Below are 23,910 nucleotides of genomic sequence, written 5' to 3'. Positions count from 1 at the left end.
ACATCATTCTAGCTTCTGAAAAACTGAGATTGTTTTTGGTTATCCTTTAAAACATTTCTTTTTTTTAAATTTATATTTCTAATATGTCATTTTTGACTTTGAGGGACTTCGTTCTTACTTTCCTCCAGGTTGTGAAGTGATAAAAAGGGTGCAGAAGCTAGATAATGTCAGTCTTACTCTGTAGAAACTATGAGTCCAAGTAACTTTCTTTTATGTTCACTAGTATGACTAACTTAGCTGTACTATTGAGTGTCATGACTGATTATAAATAAATTCTCAATTGGTAAACATTTTCTGCTTTTGAACTTTTTATATATGATTTGGATACTTCCATTTTAAAATATGAAAACCGAATAGTAATTGTAGTAATATAATTAATAAATTTCATTAATATTAATATTTATTAATTAATATTATTTATGAAATATAGAGAACATTCTTAGGAGTCTTTGTCAGTAAGTTATGGGTAAATTTATTCCTGATTGGTAGTAATCTACAACTTTGTTGGGTTCATGTACTTGAATAAAACTTGTCTTAATCTGTTTAGATTACATATACAGAATGCCATATACTGAGTGGTTTACAAATAACAGAGATTTATTTCTCACACATTCTGGAGGCTGGGAATTTCATAATCAAGGCACCAACAGACTCTGTATGGTGAGGGCCATGTTCTCCTTGGTCCTCACATGGTAGAAGGGGCTAGGTAGCTTTCTGGGGTCTCTCTTATGAGGGCACTAACCCCATTCAGGAGGGCTCCACCCTTGTGATCTAATCACTACTCAGAGGCTTCCCTCAATATCATCACATTAGGGATTATATTTCAACAAGTAACTTTTGGGAAGACAACATTTAGTCTATAAAAGAAGTTATTTTATTTTAATAATATTGTAATAATTAGGTATATTCTTTTTGTTAACAGAAAGAGAGGGACAGACAGACAGGAAGGGAGAGAGATGAGAAGCATCAACTTATAATTGTGGCACCTTAGTTGTTCATTGATACTTTCTCATATGTGCCTTGACCTGGGGGCTACAGCTGAGCCAGTGATCTCTTGCTCAAGCCAGTGACCTTGGGGTCAAGCCAGTGACCATGGAGTCATGTCTATGATTCCACGCTCAAGCCGGTTACCTTGCGCTCAAGGGGACGAGCCTGCACTCAAGCTGGCAACCTCAGGGTTTAAAACCTGCGTCCTCAGCAGCCCAGGCTGATGCTCTATTCACTGCACCACCACCTGGTCAGGCAGGTAGAAACCATGTCTGTTTCTGTGAATATTGATTCTGTCAAGGAAGCAATGGATAGATTTAATCAGTTTTTACAACTTGGCAGGAAAAAATAAAATGAAATGTCTTTAAGTGTTTTTCATAGATGATTAGCTTATTCAGTCAATTTTGGAGTGATGACATTTTTCATACAGAATTGGAGCAATGCCTGACCAGACGGTGGCACAGAGGATAGAACAGCAGACTGGAATGTAGAGGACCCAGGTTCGAAACCCCGAGATTGCTGGCTTGAGCACAGGTTCATCTGGCTTGAGTGCAGGGTTGCTGCCGTGAGTGTGGGATCATAGACATGATCCCATGGTTTCTGGCTTGAGCCTAAAGGTCGCTGGCTTGAAGTTCAAGGTCACTGGCTTGAGCACAAGGTCACTTGCTAGAGAGCAAGGGGTCACTCACTCTGCTGTAGCCCTCTGGTCAAGGTTTGTAAAGCAATTAATGAGCAACTAAGGAGCTGCAATGAAGGATTGATGCTTCTCATCTCTCTCCCTGTCTGTCTGTCACTATCTATCCCTCTCTTTGTCTCTCTTTGTCTCTATCACACACACATACACACAAAAAAGAGTTGAAGCAATGCAAAAAATAGACAAGTACATAAAAAAAACCCAAACAAACCAGAAACATCCTTGTTAACTGAATAGTTTTGTAAGTATTATTTCAGACAACCTGCCATGAGCAGGGGGAAAATTACACTCTGCTCTAAATGCTATTATTCATTTGAATATCATAAACTTCAGTACTACTTAAATTTAGCAGAAGAAAAAGAAACTGAGGTGAAACTGAAAGAGGTTAGTTAGAGTCATCACATTTTTCTAAATGGCACTTGAGCTTCAGTTCGATTCTGTCCTTGGCTCCTGCTGTGATGACATGGATGGCAGCACCCTTCCATCCTCTGCCTCTCCACTGTTTCATGTTAGTTGCATTATTATTGTAACTCTTATGTTTATGTTCTGTTCAGTAACCACAGTTATTTAGAATTTTGCTGCATTCTCTATTGACGCTTAATTTATAGAAATCTGGAGTCTAGTTTTGATTATTTTCCTCATTTCTTTTTTATCTCTTTGATAATGCCTGTTTGATTATTTCTTTATACTTGAAGTTTTCTTTGAAGTCTAATGACTTCACTAGTATATGAATCAGAATTTCCTAGAACAGGGTGTGTTCTTTTGATGTGTAGGTCAAGACTTTATTTTAGGAAAAATTTCATCTATTGGGCCTTTTAAAATCTTTACAGTTTCATTTGATATGTTCACTTTTTTTTATAAATAAATTTTTATTAATGTTAATGGGGTGACATCAATAAATCAGGGTACATATGTTCCTAGAAAACATCTCCAGATTATCATGTCATTCAATTATGTTGCATACCCATCACCCAAAGTCAGATTGTCCTCCGTCATCTTCTATCTGGTTTTCTTTGTGTCCCTCCCCCTCCCCCTCTCCCTCCCTCTTCTTCGCCCCCCCCCCCATAACCACCACACTCTTGTCCATGACTCTTAGTCTCCTTTTTATGTCCCACCTATGTATGGAATCATGCAGTTCTTAGTTTTTTCTGATTTACTTATTTCACTCCGTATAATGTTATCAAGGTCCATCCATGTTGTTATAAATGAAATGATATCATCATTTCTTATGGCTGAGTAGTATTCCATAGTGTATATGTGCCACATCTTCTTTATCCAGTCATCTATTGAAGGGCTTTTTGGTTGTTTCCATGTCTTAGCCACTGTGAACAATGCTGCAATGAACATGGGGCTGCATATGTCTTTACGTATCAATGTCTCTGAGGTTTTGGGGTATATACCCAGTAGAGGGATTGCTGGGTCATATGGTAGTTCCATTTTCAGTTTTTTGAGGAACCACCATACTTTCTTCCATAATGGTTATACTTCTTTACATTCCCACCAACAGTGAATGAGGGTTCCTTTTTCTCCACAGCCTCTCCAACATTTGCTATTACCTGTCTTGTTGATAATAGCTAATCTAACAGGTGTGAGGTGGTATCTCATTGTAGTTTTGATTTGCATTTCTCTAATAACTAATGAGGATGAGCATCTTTTCATATATCTGTTGGCCATTTGTATTTCTTCCAGGGAGAAGTGTCTGTCAATGTCCTCTTCCCATTTTTTTTATTGGATTGTTTGTTTGTTGTTGAGTTTTTGTTTTTTTTTGTTTTTTTAATTTACTTATTCATTTTAGAAAGGAGAGGGAGAGACAGAGGGAGAGAGAGAGAGAGAGAAGGGGGGAGGAGCTGGAAGCATCAACTCCCATATGTGCCTTGACCAGGCAAGCCCAGGGTTTCGAACCGGCGACCTCAGCATTTCCAGGTCGACGCTTTATCCACTGCGCCACCACAGGTCAGTTGTTGTTGAGTTTTATGAGTTCTTTGTATATTTTGGATATTAGGCCCTTATCTGAGCTGTTGTTTAAAAATATCATTTCCCATTTAGTTGGCTGTCTGTTTATTTTGTTGTCAGTTTCTCTTGCTGAGCAAAAACTTCTTAGTCTGATGTAGTCCCATTCATTTATCTTTGCCTTCACTTCTCTTGCCTTTGGAGCCAAATTCATAAAATGCTTCTTCATGACTCAGTCTAGGAAGGTTGTATTGTTCTAGGAATTTATCCATTTCTTCTAGATTGTTGAATTTGGTGGCATATAGTTTTTCATAGTATTCTACAATAATTCTTTGTATATCTATGATATCTGTGGTGATTTCTCCTCTTTCATTTTGGATTTTGTTTATATGAGTTCTTTCTCTTTTTTCCTTGGTGAGTCTTGCCAAAGGTTTGTCAATTTTGTTGATCTTTTCAAAGAACCAGCTCCTTGTTTTATTAATTTTTTCTATAGTTTTTCTGTTCTCTATTTCATTTATTTCTGCTCTGATTTTTATTATCTCCTTTCTTCGGCTGGTTTTGGGTTGTCTTTGTTCTTTTTTTCTAGTTCCTTAAGGTGTGAAGTTAAGTGGTTTACTTGGGGCTCTCTCTTGTTTGTTCATATAGGCCTGAAGTGATATGAACTTCCCTCTTATTACTGCTTTTGTTGCATCCCAGAGATTCTGATATGTCGTATTGTCATTTTCATTTGTCTGTATATATCTTTTGATCTCTGCGCTTATTTCTTCTTTGACCCATTCATTTTTTAAAAGTATGTTGTTTAGTTTCCACATTTTTGTGGGTTTTTTTCCCCTCTTTTTTGCAGTTGAATTCTAGTGTCAAGGCTTTATGATCAGAAAATATGCTTGGTACAATTTTGATTTTTCTGAATTTGCTGATGTTATTTTTGTGGCCCACCATATGGTCAATTCTTGAGAATGTTCCATGTACACTAGAGAAAAATGTATACTCTGTCGCTTTGGGATGAAGTGTCCTGTAGATATCTATCATATCCAGGTGCTCTAGTGTTTCATTTAAGGCCAATATATCTTTATTGATTTTATTTTTGGATGAATGATCTAGAGCCATCCGCGGTGTATTGAGGTCTCCAAGTATGATTGTATTTTTATCAGTTTTTGTTTTTAGGTCAATAAGTAGCTGTCTTATATATTTTGGTGCTCCTTGGTTTGGTGCATATATATTAAGGATTATTATGTCTTCTTGATTCAGTGTCCCCTTAATCATTATGAAATGACCATTTTTGTCTCTGAGTACTTTTGCTGTCTTGTAGTCAGCATTATTAGATATGAGTATTGCTACACCTGCTTTTTTTTGAATGTTATTTGCTTGGAGTATTGTTTTCCAGCCTTTCACTTTGAATTTGTTTTTATCCTTGTTGCTTAGATGTGTTTCTTGTAGGCAACATACAGTTGGATTTTCTTTTTTAATCCATTCTGCTACTCTGTGTCTTTTTATTGGTGAGTTTAATCCATTTACATTTAGTGTAATTATTGACACTTGTGGGTTCCCTATTGCCATTTTATAACTTGCTTTCTGCTAGTTTTGTATCTTGTTTGATTCTTCTCTTTTGTTTTTCTATATTTGTTTTTGTTTGTTTGTATTCCATACTTCTTTCTTCTGTTGCTACCTTTTTAAAGTCATGTGCTTCTGTGGTGGTTTTTTCAAGGGTGGTTACCATTAAGTAATGAAAAGGGTACCTACCATATTCATTGTAGTACCCTATCTTATGAGTGTTTCTACACTCCATCGTCCTTTGCTACTGTTAATCTCTGTCCTCTCCCCTTTTTTTGTTTTTGTTGTCACAGTTTATATTTGGTTTTATTGTGTTCTTGGTGGAGCTTTTACTTGTGGTTTTGTTTTGTTTTGTTCTTTGTATCTGGTTGGAAAATCCCCTTTAGTATTTCCTGGAGTGGGGGTTTTCTGATGATAAATTCCCTCATCTTTTCTGTATTTGTGAATGTTTTTATTTCTCCTTTGTATTTGAAGTATAGCTTTGATGGGTATAGTATTCTTGGCTGAAATTTCCTCTCTTTCAGGGCTTTAAATATTGCGGTCCACTCTCTTCTAGCTTGTAGAGTTTCTGCTGAGAAATCTGATGATAATCTAATAGGCCTTCCTTTATATGTTGTATTCCTCTTTTCCCTGGCTGCCTTGAGAATTTTTTCTTTGTCGTTGGTTTGTGCCAATTTCATTATGATGTGCCTTGGAGTAGGTTTGTTATGGTTAAGAAAACTCGGTGTTCTGTTTGCTTCTTGAATTTGAGGCTTTAGTTCTTTCCACAGGCTTGGGAAGTTCTTGTCTATTATTTGTTTGAATATATTCTCCATTCCATTTTCTCTCTCTTCTCCCTCTGATATACCTATTATTCTTATGTTATTCTTTTTGATGGAGTCAGACAATTCCTGTAGGGCTTTCTCATTTTTTTAAATTTTGAGTCTCTCTCTTCTTCTCTCTGTTGTGCCTGAAGTTGCTTATCTTCTATGTCACTAATCCTACCTGGCCTGTTCTATTAGCTAAGCTTGTTACCTCGTTTTTTTTTAAAGATTTTATTTATTCAATTTTCAGAGAGAAGAGAGAGAGAGAGAGAGAGAAAGGGAAAGGGGAGGAGCAGGAAGCATCAACTCCCACATGTGCCTTGACCAGGCAAGCCCAGGGTATTGAACAGGCAACCTCAGCATCCCAGGTCGACTCTTTATCTCACTGCACCACCATAGGTCAGGCTACCTCGTTTATCAGTTCATGAATTGAGTTTTTCATCTCTGTTTGATTTGTTTTTATAGTTTTAATTTCCTTGGTAATATATGCTTTGTGTTCATTGAGTTGTTTTCTGAGCTCCCTAAATTGCCTTTCTGTGTTTTCTTGTATATCTCTGAGTATTTTTAGGATTTTTATTTTAAATTATCTGTCATTTAGCTCTAAGGTTTTCAATATATTAAATTTTTTCTCCATAAATTTTTCCACATCTATCTGTGCTACTTCTCTATCTTTTGTATCCATGATATTTAATTTCCTTTTTCTTAATGGCATCTGAGGGTGCTCTTGTTGATAGCACTTTGTTTTCAGTATGTGGGACTCCCAGACGCTCCAAGGATAGATTTTTCTGTCTCTGGTTGATGAACTTGTTGAAATTTTGGGGAGATTTGTCGGTCGCGCTCCTCACGGCACCATTTGATATGTTCACTTTTTTAGAAGACCAATCATGGGTCTATTGACTCATCTTTGCATTCCATATCTAACATGTTCTCTATAATCATTTTTATATCTGCTTTTTTCCCTGTTATTTGAGTAATTTCCTTTATGGTCCCCATATTTTCTTATGGGTATTTTTATTTACTTTTAAATTAAATTATAACTTGCATGTATAAAAGTGCAAAAAATTTTAAACATATAATGATATATCAAGAAGTGAACATACCCCCTAACACTCAGGTTAAACAATAGAGCATTACCAGATCCTAAACGCCGTCCTCATGCTCCCTCCTTATCACTCTTCCTTCCCTTCTAACTACTCTCCTGCCTGCTAACACTGTAGCTTTACTTTTCCAGGTTTTGAACTTTATATAAATGGAATTACTCAGTATGGTTTCCTTTTTGTCTAGCTTTCAATGTTATGTTTGGCAGATTCATTCATATTGTTGGGTGTAGCTGTGGGGGTTTTCTCTTCTATTTTTATTGCTATATAGTATTCAGTTTTATCAATATAAAACTACAGTTGTATCCAGGACTGTAATTCTTCTTCTACTTTGTTCTTCAAGATTATCTTGGCCCTTAGCTTTGCCATGTACATTTCTGAATCAATCTGGAAGTTTCCACAAAAGTCCTGCTGCATTTTCATTGGAATTTCATTGTATCTATACATCAGCGTGTGAAGAATTGACATCTTTATAATACTGTGTCCTTCGGTCTGTGAATACATATAGCCCTGGCTTTAAAATAAAAGTTAAAAAAAATGTCTTCCAAGAAAAGGTCTCACACATCTTTCAATGAATTTATTCTTAGATATTTGGTGTATTTTGATGGTTCATAATTAAAATTTTTATTTTCTAACTTTTTTTTTCTTAATTTTGAGGGAGAGAGAGAGAGAGAGAGAGAGACAAGAAGGGAGAGAGAGAGAGTGAAAAGCATCAGTTCATAGTTGCTTTCACTTTAATTGTACATTGAGCTTCTCTAAGTGCTTTGACTGGGGCTGTGCCAGTGACCCCTTGCTCAAGCCAGAGACCTTGGGTTTCTTAGGCCAGCGGCCTTTGGGCTCAAGCTGGTGAGCTTTGGGATCGTGTGGACTATCCTCAGCTCAAGCCAACCACCCAGCACTGACGAGTGAGCGATGATCAGAACCAGCGACCTTGGGGTTTTGAACTGGTGACCTTAGTGTTCTGGGTCAATGCTTTATCTACTCGCCATCACCGGTCAGGCTCTTCTGTTTTTGATTCTTGATAGTCATGTTGTCTGTGCATACTAACAGTTTTATTTCTTTCCAGTCCTTATGTCTTTTTTTGGTTTGTTCCCTTTTTTGTCTGGTGGCTAGGATCTCTAATATATTATTGAATAGAAGTGATGAAGTAGCATTCCTTTTGTCCTTCCTGCTCTCAGAAGAAAAGTTTTGCTATTAGGAATGATGTTTAGTGCAGGCTTTATATAAAAAAATACCCTTTACCAGGTTTAGCAAGTTGTCTTTCTTTTTAGTTTTTAATGTGAGTTTATTAATTGATGTTTGCTATCAAGTGCTTTTTCTAAATCTCTAGAGATTTTTCTCATTTTTTAATATATGGTGAATTATATTAATTGATACTTAAAAATTAAGCCAGGTATAGGTAAATACAGTACTCAACTCCTCCCACAAACATATCAAAATTACAACTAAACTATAGAACGACTGTCATTCAGAACCACCTGGAATCTAGCTGAATGAAAGTCCTATAATTAGGGATTTAAAGGAGAAACCACATCAAAACTGGTAGGAGGAGTGGAGACATGGAACAGGCTTGTCCCACACCCATTTTATACCATGTATGATGGCATAAAATCAGGAGGAAATCTTGGCTTAGGAGGTCTTCCCCGAGGAGCAAAAGGTCCCAACCCCACATCATGCCTCCCAGCCCAGGGTTCCAGTGCCAGGAAGAGAAGTCCCCATAACTCCTGGTTGTAAAAAACCAGTGGAAATTGTGACTGAGTGAGACAGAGGGCATCCGGAGTCTCAGGCAGTTTCTCTTTAAGGGCGCACACATGGAATTATTCAGACTCACTCCCTTTGAGTTCCAGTACTGATGCAGCAGCTTGAAAAGAACCGGGAACATATGGGAGGAACTAAATTATTCTGCATCAGAGCTTTAAGAGCTGGGAAGGCAGCTTTCTACCAGATAAAAGTGCTGGCTACGGCCATTGTTCCTTTTCTGAACCCTCTCCTCACAATCCAGCAGGTGAGTGCCATTTCTGAGTTTCCATCAACCTGGCTTACACTGTTCACCCTGCCCAGGTGATTCCCTGACACCCCGCCCACCTAACCTGCAGCCCCCCCTCCCCCCCGCAAGCTGTTTCTAGTAGCTTTTCCATACAAATGGCCTCTCCTGCCTCATGCTTTGGACTTTCCTAAAATCTCTCACACAAGCAGCATCTGGCCTTTGCATGCCCCTACCCCTTGCTAAGTGGCCCCAAGCCTGACACTAGTGGCAGCTGGCCTTGGTTCACAGTTTGGCTTTTCTTGGGCACCTTCAAGCCCAGCACAAGTAGCATCTATCTTCACATTGCTCTGTAGTTCTTTCTGAGTGGCCCCAGGCAGGGCACAGTCGGTGGCTGACCATGCATCTCTTGGGAGACCCCAGAGCCAGTGTATCCATTGGTCAGCTTCAGACCATGCCATATTACAACCATACCACCTTCAAAGTGACACACTAAAGAGGTAGACTTGATGAGCACCAAAGCCCCACAGAAGCAAGTATTGTTCTGTAGGGTCAGTTTCTGCACAGCAGCTCCCCTGCTGTAGTTGCAACCAGCAGTCCTTGGAGTTAATCAGCCTAGGAGTCAATCTCTTCCAGTGATGTCACCATCAATGAAGGCTCCACTACAACAGGACGGTGCACACAGCCCACACAGGGGTGCACCTGGAGCACCCAGCTTGGGTGACTGGGGAGGCTATGCCAGTGGACCCTACCAGGACACCTACTATACAAGGCCATTCTACCAAGGCTTAGAGATGTAGCAGCTCTGCCTAATTTATAAAAGGAACATAGAAAAGCAGCCAAAATGATGAGATAAAGAAACATGACCCAACTGAAAACACAGGAGAACTTTCCAGAAAAAGAAATAGAAGCAAGCAAACTACCAGATTACAGTTCAAAACAATGGTTATAAGCATGCTCAAAGAACTTAGTGAGGACATAGAAACCACTAAGAAGAACCATACAGAGATGAAGGATATGCTAACTGAAATGAAGAATAAATTACAGGGAATCAACAGTAGAGTAGATGAAGCCAAGAGTCAGATCTTCAATTTGAAACATAAGGAAGCAAAACACCCAATCTGGACAGCAAAAAGAAAAAGGAATAAAAAAATGAAGGTAGTGTAAGGAGCCTCTGGGACAACTTCAAGCACACCAACATTCACATCATAAGGGTGCCAGAAGGAGAAGAGAGACAGCAAGAAATTGAAAACCTATTTGAAAAAATAATGACAGAAAGCTTTCCTAACCTGATGAAGGAAATAGCCATATCAGTCCAGGAAGCACAGAGTCCCGAACAAGATGAACCCAAAGAGGCCCACACCAAGACATATCATAATTGAAATACAGAAGATTAAAGACAGCCTGACCTGTGGTGGTGCAGTTGATAAAGTGTTGACCTGGGATGCTAAGGTTGTCAGCTTGAAACCCCTGGGCTTGTCTGCTCAAAGCACATATGAGAAGCAAGTACTATGAGTTGATGCTTCCTGCCCCCCCCTTCTCTCTAAAATCAATAAATAAAATCTTTTTAAAAAAGGTTAGGCCTGATCTGTGGTGGCGCGGTGGATAGAGCATCGACCTGGAATGCTGAGGTCACCAATTCAAAACCTTGCACTTGTTTGATCAAGGCATATATGGGAGTTGATGCTTCCTGCTCCTTCCCCCTTTCTCTCTTCTCTCTAAAATTAATAATAAAAAAATAAAATAAAAAGGTAAAGACAAAATCTGAAAAACAGCAAGAGAAAATCAGTAAGTTATTTACAAGGGAACCCCCATAAGACTGTCAGTTGATTTCCTAACAGAAGCCTCACAAGACAGAGAAAGATTGGCAGGAAATAATCAAAGTGATGAAAAGCAAGGACCTACACAGGAGAAGTGCCCAACTGCTTCTCCATCCTTCCCCCTCTCCTTTCTCTCTCTTTCTCTTCTCCCACAGCCAAGACTCCATTGGAGCAAAGTTGGCCCAGGTGCTGAGGATGGCTCCATGGCCTCTGCCTCAGGCATTAGAATGGCTCCGGTTGCAGTGGAGCAATGCCCCAGATGGGCTGAGCGTCGCCCCCTGGTGGGCATGCCGGGTGGATCCCGGTTGGGCACATGTGGGAGTCTGTCTGTCTGCCCCCCCCCCCCCGCTTCTCACTTCGGAAAAATACAAAAAAAAAAAAAAAAAAGCCATGGGGATGTAAAGTACATTATAGAGAATGCCCTAGCTGGATAGCTTGGTTGGTTAGAGCAGTAGTCCCCAACCCCCTGGCCGCAGGCCGGTACTGGTCCGCAGAGAAAGAATAAATAACTTACATTATTTTCGTTTTATTTATATTTAAGTCTGAACGATGTTTTATTTTTAAAAAATGACCAGATTCCCTCTGTTACATCCGTCTAAGACTCACTCTTGATGCTTGTCTCGGTCACGTGATACGTTTATCCGTCCCACCCTAAAGGCCAGTCTGTGAAAATATTTTCTGACATTAAACAGGTCCGTGGCCCAAAAAAGATTGGGGACCACTGGGTTAGAGCATTGTACTGAAGCACAGAGGTTGCTGGTTCAATGTCTAGTCAGGGCATATACAGGAACAGATTGATGTTCCTCTTTCTCCCCTGCTTTTCCTCTCTCTTTAAAATCAATAAATTAAAAAAAGAAGTACAGCCTAACCTGTGGTGGCGCAGTGGATAAAGCATCGATCTGGAATGCTGAGGTTGCCAGTCCGAAACCCTGGACTTGCCTGGTCAAGGCACATATGGGAGTTGATGCTTCCCGTTCCTCCCCTATTCTCATCCTCTCTCTTCTCTGTAAGATGAATAAATAAAGTCTTAAAAAGAAAAGGAAAACAATTATTTAAGAACCGAGATTTTAAAGCATTTTAATTTTATTTATTTATTTTGTGACAGAGATAGAGAGAGGGACAGACAGGAAGAGAGAGAGATGAGAAGCATCAATCATTTCGTTGCGACACCTTAGTTGTTCATTGATTGCTTTCTCATATGTGCTTTGACCAGGGGGCTACAGCAGACCGAGTGACCCCTTGCTCAAGCCAGCGACCTTGGACTCAAGCTGGTGAGCTTTGCTCAAACCAGATGAGTTCGCACTCGAGCTGGCGACCTCGGGGTCTTGAACTTGGGCCCTCTGCATCCCAGTCCGACACTCTATCCACTGCACCACTGACCGGTCAGGCAGAACCGAGATATTTTTGAAAGTGAAAAAAGAAACAAATATAAAAATCAAATAAATTAAATAAAAACCCAGAATCCTAAATTTGGGTGAGAATATCATTCTCATACATATGGACTCATGATGTATTTTCTCTTAAAAAAACAACCAAACATGTTTTCTAGTCCTGGCTTCTGGAAAGGTTTAGATACATTCATCCACTCATCCATCTAGTAGCAACGAGCTGATGTGGTCTCTACAGTTTTTTTTCGTGAAACGAATCAGGGCTACCGAGAAAATGGCGGTTCTAGCTCTGGGGCAGGTAATGTACAAGATGTGCCTGAAACATCTGGTCTTACCACAATGCAAGGAGCTTAGTAATACCTTCTATTCTGGGGTCCTGTGGAAAGACCTAACTCGAAGGAGCCAAAATGTGACAATTTGAGCTGTAAAAAAAAAGGAAAACCTTTACAATCAATTGAAATACATTAAATATGTTTAAAATTCATAAGCTCATACAGATATTAAAAGAAATAACTCACTGGTCACTTTTTGAGAATGCCAGGGGACCACCACATTCATTATTCAGGAAACCGGTAAATGACAGGCAAGAATCCAGCCTTTCTCCCTGTAGGTACTCAGGTAAACAATTACTTGATGAGAGAAACTTCTTTATAGAAGCATTTCAACTAATAAATAAAGAGGGCATGACTGGCTTAGAATATCACCATTTTTCATCTTCTAATAAAACGGATCTAGGTAGCGATCAACAATATTCTGAAACCATTAAGAAAAAGCTGATGAGGCACTTTATAATGGATGAATACACTTAACCCTCTGAACATTGTTAATATCACAGGAAAAGAGAAGACCATTCATTAGAGGCCTCCCACTGTTTTGTCCCTTCTACTGCATTTCATCACATAGGGAGTTTTCCTCCTCCTAGACTGAACCGGAATCCAATTGAGTCTCTGCATTCCACTGCCAGCTTAAGGGAAGTATGGTAGACAAAATGGAACAAGTTAAAGGACATATGAGGATACAGTCAGCAAAATCTAGACTGTGGGAAACTAGGACAAATAGCCTAGCTTCTTCTACATATAAATTGCAAAGGAAAAGAAGAGGAATGGAAATTTAAAATTAAAGGAAACTTTGAACAAATCAATTAAAAAAAAAAAGACCATTTGGGGAAATCCTAACTCTAAGTGGGTATTTGATGATATTAAGGGATGATTAATTTTTAGGTATGATAATATATAAAATTAAAAGTCATTTTCTCATAGAGATATCTATGAACTATTTAGAGATGAAAATGTATAATGCCTAAGGTTTGCTTCAGAATAATCTAGTGAGGGTAAATGTATGAGAGGAGTTAAAATAAGGTTAGCTGTGAGTGGATAATTGTTGAAGCTGAGTGATGGGTGAGGTGTATTATACTGTTCTCTCTATCTGATATCTGTTTGAAATTTGCCATTATAAATGGGAAGGTAATTTTGCTAAGACTTTCTAAATTGCTTTTCATAAGCTGAAAAAATTTAGATTCCTACCAACAATATAGGATTTCCACACACCCTTGCCTCATTGGGTATTTGCATTCTTTTAATATTTTGCCAATCTGATATGCAAAATGGTATTCTGTTGTTTTAAAATTAAGGCATAGTTTTAATTAGAGATTTTGTTGCCATTTGCACCTCAAAGGGCCCTTCATCTTCTGCAATCTCCAGAAACAATCTGTTTCATGTTCTGTACAAAAGGGAAGTTGTACTCAGATAGCCCTGTGAACATGGTCATTATGTGGAAATGTATCTATTGGCTTAGCATCTTATTACAGTTTCAACCAGCAGTTTTTATTTCTGGCTATAACACCTCATTGATTGTCAGCTTATTCTGTGACCTGGATACATTCTGGTTAGAATGTTGAAGTGAGGGTTTAACACAGACGATAAATACCTTTTTTTTTTCTCTTAACAAAAAAGTTTCCTATCATCAGTCATTTTTAGTGGTGGTGATATTTGAAGCCTTTTTCATATGTGTATTCCCTCCTCCTTACAGAAGGCACCAGTACTCTTCAAACCTGGAAGCACAGTCTCTTCTTTGTTTCTAAAAGCGGACACGTGTGACTCCCCACACACTGAGAGTGAAATATGCCGCGCTGATAACTGGTCTCAGTAGGAGCCCAGAGCATTCTGTTGTGTTTGCTGCTGTCCAGTGTAGCTTCAGTTTTCACTTCTCAGATAAATTGTATCCAAAATGCAAATGAGTTATATAGTTTCAGAAATAATTACAGGGTACTCTAAGTTTAACAAACGCTTTTTTCTCCTCCCTTGTTTGATTGTATGTGACAAAATGTACAGGATTCAAATCTTTTTGTTTCATATTTTTTTTCTGTAAGTCTGATTGGCACCCATTGCACCTTACTGCCTGGCTGTTGTCTCTGGAGCAGGTGTGGTGACCCTATGGCTCTGGGATTCAGGGTGTGTGTGCTGCTCACCTCTGTTGCCCTCCTTGAACAGACTTCACTCCACAGGGGCCATTGTGATGTAGTGGGAAAACGCAGGGCAGAGTCAGAATTTGAATTTTATCTTTTCCACTTAGGAACTGTGTAGTAATGTAACCTGGCCTCGAAGGAATTTAAAAACATGCCTATCTCTCAGTAAGTGTCAGTTGAATTTGAATTATTAAACAATTTTATAATGCATGCTACTGTGGGTTAAGGTCTATGCTCTCTGGAGGCATACAGTTTTGACCTAGACATGATTGTCATTGACCCTTTTCATCCCTTTTCAACAGTAGTTTGCACAATTCTGGCATGTGTTCAACCTCTGCTTTAACATCAGTCTTTCCAGATAATGCTGAAGTGTTCAAGCCTTTTCTTTGCCAGTCTTTCAGGGGAGTTCAGCGCGGGGGAGGAGAAGCTTGGTGGTACTATTCTAATGTCAGCTTTCTCAGCAGTGGCGGGAAGCCAGCAGTAACCTCGCCGAACCACAGTCTTTCTAGCAGCATCTGTTGGGAAAAAAATACATGCAGCTTCACTGGAATGACTGAATTGCTGAATGCATTCTGTGAAGTTGGCTCTGCAAAGAGCTGAAGAATTGATGAGCAGAAGTGGACATATGCTTTGGTTGTTCAGTGTGTGATAACATTCAGTGCTAACACGCATACAATTTAAGTGCTTAGAATAAAGGGTGATATTGAAACTGTGCTCTGAGATAACAAGTGGGAACCAAGTAGCTTTGTTGCAGGATCAGGGGAGGAAGCTAAGGGGAGGTGGCAAATGCAGTTTTATTGCCAGACGTTCCCTGCTCTTTTCCTTGTAGAGTCCTCACCTCGATGGTTATTTTATTGTTTTTACTGAAGCTGAAGCAGAAACACCCCCAGAATTTGGCCCTTCTGCACAAAGCTTCTAAAAACTGAGCTCCGCGGATGGAATGTCATGTGAAAGTCTGGGCTCCTGGGTTACATGAGTACGTGTTAAAACATGCAGATACTATTTGAGCTAACTGATCTTACCTGCTCTCTGAAGCCTGAGTATTAACAAATGTTGGGCAATGATCTTAAACTGCCGCAGTCAGGTTCTGTTTAAGAAGTTCTCAGACTTTGATGCACAACTGAAAAAAGGATGTTTCTATGACTAGCAACAGAGTTCCTTTTGATGCCTAAAGGGATTGATGTAATTCCCAAAGGGGCCATATATATTTTCATGAAGTAATCTTCATTGAATTCCTAATGTTCAGCAGACTTATAAGGTGTAGAAGAAGTCTACACCTTAAAAGAAGAAGTATATGATGTTATCTCAGCCCTTACAGTATTTATGATAAAAATAATGTATTATTATTAATACGAAGCACTTACTAAATGCCAAACACTTTACCACTAGCCTCATATAATGTTATTGTTTCATTTAGTCCTCACAGCAACCTGTTAGGTATAGGTTTATTACTATGTCCATTTTACAGATAAGGAAACTGAGGTTGAGGTTCAGAGTAATTTAATCTGAACCTTAAGTAGTAGGGCCAGATTTTAATCCAAATCTGTCTAACTCCAAAGCCCCTGCTCTGCTTCCCTGCGGTGCGGTTGGAGTGACATGGTGGACTCGTGAAAATGCATACTATTGGGAAGTAGATGGTGTTTGGCAATGGATACAAAGCTGTGAGGGATTGCTAATGTATGAGATGTCAGGATGAAGATTCTGAAAGATCTTGGCAGATGGGAAGAACAGAAAAAGTAATAAAATGAAATTTATTGGAGATCAATGTGAAATCCCCTCATTTAAGTGAAAATCAGCTACTTGAGTCCCAAGGAGGAGAGAAAAAGGACTCTGGGATTTTAGTTAACTGCAGATTCAAAACAGGTCGGCCATAGAGCAGTGGCAGTCATAAATGCTAATTACCTAGAGATATGGAACCCACTGAGGGATGAGTGATGATAGCAGGATGACAAGGGACCCGGAAGTTTGGCCATGTGAACAATGCTTGCATGAATTACAGGTTTTGTTTTGTTTTGTATTTTTCTGAAGCTGGAAACGGGGAGGCAGTCAGACAGACTCCTGCATGCGCCCGACCGGGATCCACCCGGCATGCCCACCAGAGGACGATGCTCCACCCATCCGGGGCATCGCTCTGTTGTGACCAGAGCCATTCTAGTGCCTGAGGCAGAGGCCATGGAGCCATCCCCAGAGCCCGGGCCATCCTTGCTCCAATGGAGTCTTGGCTGCAGGAGGGGAAGAGAGAGACAGAGAGGAAAGAGAAGGGGAGGAGTGGAGAAGCAGATGGGTGCCTCTCCTGTGTGCCCTGGCCGGGAATCGAACCCGGGACTTCCACACGCCAGACCGACGCTCTACCACTGAGCCAACCGGCCAGGGCCTGAATTACAGGTTTTGAGTCTTTACATATCTGAGTAACTGTCTGAATGTGGCAGAAGGTTTAGACTTACTCTAACTTGAGAGGGAAGTTGTAGGTCCCAACTAATGCATGGAACATGATACCGGGATATCTCTACTCCACAGAAACCATCATTAATTCTTCCAACATGATCTGGGCTGGCTTATGAGATGAAACGTGGGTGTGAGGCTGGATGATGTAGAGTGGAATTCTGTGACTAAGTTCCACAGGAGATCAGAACAGAGGAAAGTCAGGGAGCGCTAGCGCAGTCCGGTGGTTCATGCGGAAACTGGAACATGATACCTGCTTTAGAAGGGGTGGGAAGAGCATTCTCCATGAGGAAAACAACATATAGGAAGATAAAGAAAAGGGAGTAGACATTTAAAAAATGCTGTATTTATTAAATAGAAAAGGGACATGGCTTGAATATGACTTCCGGTGCTAACTGGGCAGGAGAAATAAAATTGGTTAAAAGGAATCTGTAAGGTACCATTTATTTATTTTTCCTTTTTATTGAATTTATTGGGGTGATGCTAGTTAACAAAATTATACCGGTTTCATTTGTCCAATTCTACAAACCTCATCTGTATACTGTGTGTTCACCACCCAAGTCAAGTCTCTGTCCATCACCATTTATCCGCTCTGTACCCTCCTCCACACTCTCCCATTCCTCCTCCCCCTGGCAATCTACCACACTGCTGTCTGTGTCCGTTTTTCCTCTCTTTTATTTCCTTTTTTGCTCAATCCTTCCACACCCCTCACTCGGGCACCCCACCCCCCACCCCCCACAGCTGTCAGCCTGCTCTCTGTCTATGAGTCTGACTCTATTTTGCTTGTCAGTTCATTTTGTTCATTAGATTCCATATATGAATGAGATCTTGTGGTATTTCTCTTTCTTTGACTGGCTTATTTCACTTATCATAATGTTCTCTAGGTCTATTCATGCTGTTAAAAAGTGTAAGATTTCCTTCTTTTTTATTTTTATTATTATTATTTTCCTTCTTTTCCAAGTGAGAAGAGGGGAGATAGAGACTTCTGTACATGCTTTGACCAGGATCCACCCAGCAACCCAGTCTTGGGCCGATGCTCCAGTAAAGAGCTGTTTTTAGCAGTGAGGCAGAGGCTTTGTGAGCCATCCTCAGTGCCCGGGGCTGATGTGTTCAAAGCAATCAAGCCATGGGTGGGAGGGGAAGAGACAGAGAGAGAGAAAAAGAAAGAGAGAGAGAGGATGGTAAGGGGATGGGGTAGAGAAGCAGATGGTTACTACTCCTGTGTGCCCTGACCGGGAATTGAATCTGGGACATCAACATGCCAGGCTGATGCTCTACCACTGAGCCAACCAGCCAGGGCTGTTTTTTTTAGATTTTATTTATTGATTTCTAGAGAGAAGAGTGAGAGAGAGAAAGAGGGGAAGAAGCCAGAAGCATCAACTTATAGTAGTTGCTTCCTGTATGTGCCTTGATTGGGCAAGCCCAGGGTTTCAAACCAGCAACTTCAGCATTAAAGGTTGATGCTTTATCCACTGCACCACCATAGGCCAAGTTTCTCTTTTTTATTTATTTTTCTTTTTGTGGCCAAGTAGTATTCTAACATAAAAATATACCACAGCTCTTTTATCCACTCATCTACTGATGGACACTTAGGCTGGTTCCAAATTTTTGCTGTTATAAATCATGCTGCAATGAACATCAAGGGTGCAAATATTCTTTCAAATTAGTGCTTTGCATTTCTTTGGATAAATTCCCAGAAGTGGAGTCATAGGGGCATAAGGCAGTTCCATTTAAAATATTTTGAGGAATCTCCATACTGTTTTCCACAGTGGCTGCACCAGATTGCATTCCTACCAACAGTGCACGAGGGTTCCCTTTTCTCCACATCCTCGCCAACAGTTGTGTTTGTGGATTTATTGAGGAAAACCATTCTGATAGCTGTAAGGTGATATCTCATCATGGTTTGCATTTCTCTGATGATTAGTGATGTTGAGCATTTTTTCATATGTCTACTGGCCGTCTGTATGTCCTCTTTAGAAAAGTGTCTATTCAGGTCCTTTGCCCATTTTAAATTGGATTGTTTATATTTTTGATGTTAAGTTTTTAAAGTTCTTTGTAAATTTTTGGAAATTAACCCCCTTATCAGGTGTATCAGCAAATATGTTCTCCCATTCAGAGGGTTGTTTTTTCATTTTGTTGTAAGTTTCATTGGCTGTGCCGTTCATTTTTTTTTATTGTTTTCCTTGTTTGAGGAGATATGTCAGAAAAAATATTGCTACGAGAAATGTTCAGGATTTTACTGCCTATGTTTTCTTCTAGGAAGAAGCCTACTTTGCTAAGAATTTTTAACATAAATGGGTGCTGGATTTGATCAAATACTTTTTCTGCATCTATTGATAATGATCATGTGATTTTTGTCCTTCATTTTGTTTATGCAGTATATCACATTTATTGATTTGTGGATGTTGTACCAACCTTGCATCCCAGCAATAAATCCCACTTGATCATGGTGTATGATCTTTTTAACGTATTGCTCGATCTGGTTTGCTAATATTTTTTGAGGATTTTAGCATGTTTGTTCATCAGGGATAATGGCTTATAATTTTCTTTCTTTGTAGTGTCTTTATGGTTTTGGAATTAATATTATGTTGCCCTTGTAAAGTGAGTTTGGGAGTCTTCCTTCCTCTTGAACATTTTGGAATAGTTTGAGAAGGATAAGTGTTAGTTCTTTGAATGTTTGGGAAAATTCACCTGTGATGCCATCTGGTGCAGGACTTTTGTTTGTTGGGAGTTTTCTGATTACTGCTTTAATTTCAGTAGTTGTAATGTACCATTTATTTTCTGCTGCATATTTGGTAAGGTAGCATTAACCCAATAGGTGATCCAAACTTTCTCTTATTTGCAAAAGACTACCTCAACATGATGAAACAAATAGATATCTCTTTCATTTGTACTTAAAAACCTCATCCTTTCTGAGATGTAAGTGGGGGAGCTGTTAACTATTGAATTTTACCAACTGTATGCTGCTTTATGTTTTAGTATTAAAAGTAAAGGCATTGAAGATAGGTCAAATCCTTACCTACACTGTTGTGGCCACACTGAAAAGGCAAGAGGGACCCCCACCCAAAATTAAGTTCTGATGTTAAGACTGATGATTCTACACTTACACCAAGAGGGCAGGAAAAGTTTTGTTACTTGTATATTTGAAGTCCCTGGGGAGACAGGGCTGGCCTCTCAAGCAGGTTTCAAATGTCTTGAGAGTAAGGAAAGGAGACTGGCTCAGCTTGGAGTTTTGTTGAGGTGGAGGGTGGGGTCAGCGTGAGGGTTTGAGAGCACGTAGTGGTGCTCTCGGGCTTTGAAAGTCCTGCCAATGTCAGAGGAGGGGGCACCGGGATTTCCCAGCAGCTTACCTGGATGTAGAGCAGCACTAGCAAAAAGAAGGCAGACTCCCCTTTACAGCCAATACAGGGCCTTGAAGGGAACTAATGTGAAGAACATCGGCTGCCACAACTGTGTTTCATGTGTGTCCATGTGTACCAGCTAACTGAAAGCAAGTGTGTGCTAACTTTATGACGAAACTTTGTCCAGGCCTCATTACCGGTACATAACCAGGTGTTGCCATCAATTGAGAGTGTGGATGGCTCAGACCCTTTGGCTACTCTGCAGAACCCTATGAGTAGATTGGAGGCCAAAGAGGAAGAGGATGAGGACGAGGATGAGGACACAGAGGAAGATGAGGAAGATGATGGTGAAGACACAGACTTGGATGATTGGGAACCAGATCCACCTCGGCCCTTTGACCCACACGACTTATGTAAGTACGAGCTAGTTCTTGTGAGTGAGAGCTTCCTGTGTGCAGACACTGTGCTCCCTGCTCCGAGGGCATCAGCTTTGTCCTCAAGCTCAGGAGAAGCTAGGCAGCTTGCTCAGTCTTATAGAGGGGTGACTGGTGGATCAAGCATCAAGCCTAAGTCTCTCTGACACCAGAGCTTGGACTACCAAACTGCTGTGATAAGTTTGTCCAGTTCTGGAATATTCAGTACTTTCAGCTCTAATACGTTTTACCTGTTTTCATAATTACTTTTTAAAAATGCCTGTTGTGACCTGGCCAGTTAGCTCAGTTGGTAAAAGCATTGTTCCAAAACACCAAGGTTGCAGGTTTGATCCCCAGTCAGGGCACATATGGGAAGTAACCAGTGGATGCTCAACTAAGTGGAACAACAAATGAATGCTTCTCTGTCTCTCTTTCTCCCTCTCCCTCTCTTTTTTTCTCTCTGTCTCTCTAAAATAAATCAATTAAAAAAAATGCCTGTTGTATTCCAGCACGAGCACTTTACATTTTCTGACTTGTTTCATGTTCTCCAGCTTTCTGAAGTAGGTAGCTTTCTCAAGGTCATGCTCAGTTGTTGCAAGAGTCAGGTCATTGGGCTCCAGTGTGCCTACGGTTTGACATAACACATGCTGCCTGTCTGTACTGCCTGCCTGGGGAGTAGGGTGTTCCTGCTTCCACCTGCCAAATCATTGCTTCTTTGCATTGATTTCCATGCTTCCACGGTAGAGTTCTTATCTCATTTATTTGAGTAATCCAGGCTATTCAGAGCTTTGTGGTCCCACTTTACTTCTCCTGGGAACTTCCATGTGCTTTGGGTAAAGCCCTTTTGCATGAGACCAGTGCTCACCTTACATCCAATCGAGAACTGCCTCATTTGTTTTTCCATGGACTCAAATGTTTTCATGGCCACTCCTTAGTCAAATACACATAAAGTCACTTTTTCTTACAGGCACAAATATAAAGTAGATCTCCACTGTTGGAGAATCGTTGAAATTGAAAATACCTATTTCCTAACCCAGATCATCACATGGCTAGAGTTGGGTAAAATATGATTGGTTAGTTAATTTGGTAAGGGTCATGAGTATGATCTCTGTGTGCTCAAGTCATTTTCCTCTCTTTTGTGACTATATACATCTAGTTCTGACTGCTGACAGATGGATGCTATGGGGAAAGAGGGAGTGAGTGTGGGTGCTTAGTGCAAGCTGATCACTTGGAAATGAGCTGGAAACACATGTCCTGTCAGGGCCGGGCTATCGTGCCATCCAAGTGAATGAAGGCTGGGAGGTTAAACTCATTCATTTTCGTATTATCTTCACACAGTCTGCCCTGAGTTCTCAAACTGCACAGCACGCTTTGTCTTTCTGTTTGCCGTGCCCTGACAGTGAGGCTTCCATAATTTTTTGAAGAAACTGATTAAGCAGTATTGTCAGGGTTCTTTTTAACAGCTTTATTAAGATATAATTTATATACTATAAAATTCACCTCTTTCATCTCATCAGATTTTGTAACATTTAGCCTAATAAGCTCTTCTCTTTTTCCTTTCAGATATATTGTAATTGATTTGTAAATTTAGTGGCCACTATTTGAATTAATATCCAGTAGAGGAATACTTCACAGCCACAGCCTGCATATTATTTTTGCAGGTATAGCTAATTCTGCCTGATTTTAGAGGAAAAGTACAGGATTTTATTGGCCTTTGAAAGCTAATATATAACAATTGAATGGGTGCTGTAATTGTAGGAGTTAATTGAATTTTGGCCTGAAGACTTGGGGATTTTTCAGCTTAGAACTTCTTACTAAAAATCAAGTCATGTTGAAAGAGTCGACTTCCAGATTTTCTTTCTTTTGCAGGGTGTGAGGAGTGTAACAATGCACACTCTTCAGTGTGCCCAAAGCATGGCCCCTTGCACCCCATCCCCAACCGGCCTGTGCTCACCAGGGCGAGAGCCAGCCTCCCGCTGGTTCTCTACATTGATCGGTTCCTCGGAGGTGTGTTCTCCAAAAGGCGCATCCCTAAGCGCACCCAGTTTGGCCCCGTGGAGGGACCCCTTGTCAGGGAGTCTGAGCTCAAAGACTGTTACATTCATCTAAAGGTAATGTAAGCTTTATTCATAGTTCACTTTTGTTCTGATAGTTTTTAAACAGACGCACATTTTTCTACTGAGTCTCCTCGTTCAAGTTCATAGCAGTTGTTTGCTGAGGCATTATGTGATTAACTCTGAGAGATGTAGTTCTTAGAGCTATATTAGTTGGCTAGAGCTGCCATAACAAAACACCACAGTCTGGGTGCCTTTATGACAGAAAATTTTTGTCTCACAGTTTTGGAGGCTAGAAGGCCAAGATCAAGTTTTGGTAGGATTGGTTTCCACTGAGACCCCTCTCCTTGGCTTGTAGTTGCCACCCTCTTGCTGCCTCTGTACATGGTCACCCCTCTCTGCATGGGTGCCCAGTGTCCCTCAGGGTGTCCTGCTCTCTTCTTATAAGGATACAAGTCAGATTAGATTAGGACCAGTGGTGGGATTCAAATAATTTAACAACCAGTTCTCTGTCCTAATGACCATTTTAAGTATAAAAAAAATGATATACCTAAAGGTAGTTTATTATTTCATGCATTTAATACTTAAATAAGGATAAAAGAGATAAACAAACTAGATTATATTATAAGAAAGAGTTTTAAAACATTAATGAAAAAATATTAAATAATATCTGACAAAAAACAATAAATCTGTTATTTAGGATATTTCCATATTGCTTCTTCTTCTTTTTCTTTTTTTTTTACAGAGACAGAGTCAGAGAGAGGGATAGATAGGGACAGATAGTCAGGAACGGAGAGAGATGAGAAGCATCAATCATCAATTTTTTGTTGTGGCACTTTAGTTGTTCATTGATTGCTTTCTCATATGTGCCTTGACCGTGGGGCTACAGCAGACCGAGTAACCCCTTGCTCAAGCCAGCAAC

The 23,910-nt window shown here is 40.0% G+C and overlaps 1 protein-coding gene across 3 annotated transcripts in view; it reads left to right on the top strand.

Moving 5' to 3' along the window:
- Nucleotides 1-23,910, top strand: part of PRDM10 (PR/SET domain 10) — a 113,908-nt gene that overhangs the window by 49,692 nt on the left and 40,306 nt on the right. For 2 of the 3 annotated variants that reach the window (XM_066365235.1, XM_066365233.1), the window contains 2 exons: nt 20,709-20,934; nt 22,804-23,045. In XM_066365235.1, the coding sequence (XP_066221332.1) occupies nt 20,709-20,934; nt 22,804-23,045 (468 nt within the window). The remainder of the gene's footprint in view (nt 1-20,708; nt 20,935-22,803; nt 23,046-23,910) is intronic. The other variant, XM_066365234.1, reaches the window with a different exon arrangement.

Source organism: Saccopteryx leptura, chromosome 2 (assembly GCF_036850995.1).
Source record: "Saccopteryx leptura isolate mSacLep1 chromosome 2, mSacLep1_pri_phased_curated, whole genome shotgun sequence".
In the NCBI taxonomy this organism is placed as follows: domain Eukaryota; kingdom Metazoa; phylum Chordata; class Mammalia; order Chiroptera; family Emballonuridae; genus Saccopteryx; species Saccopteryx leptura.
This window is presented reverse-complemented; position numbering and strand designations above follow the sequence as displayed.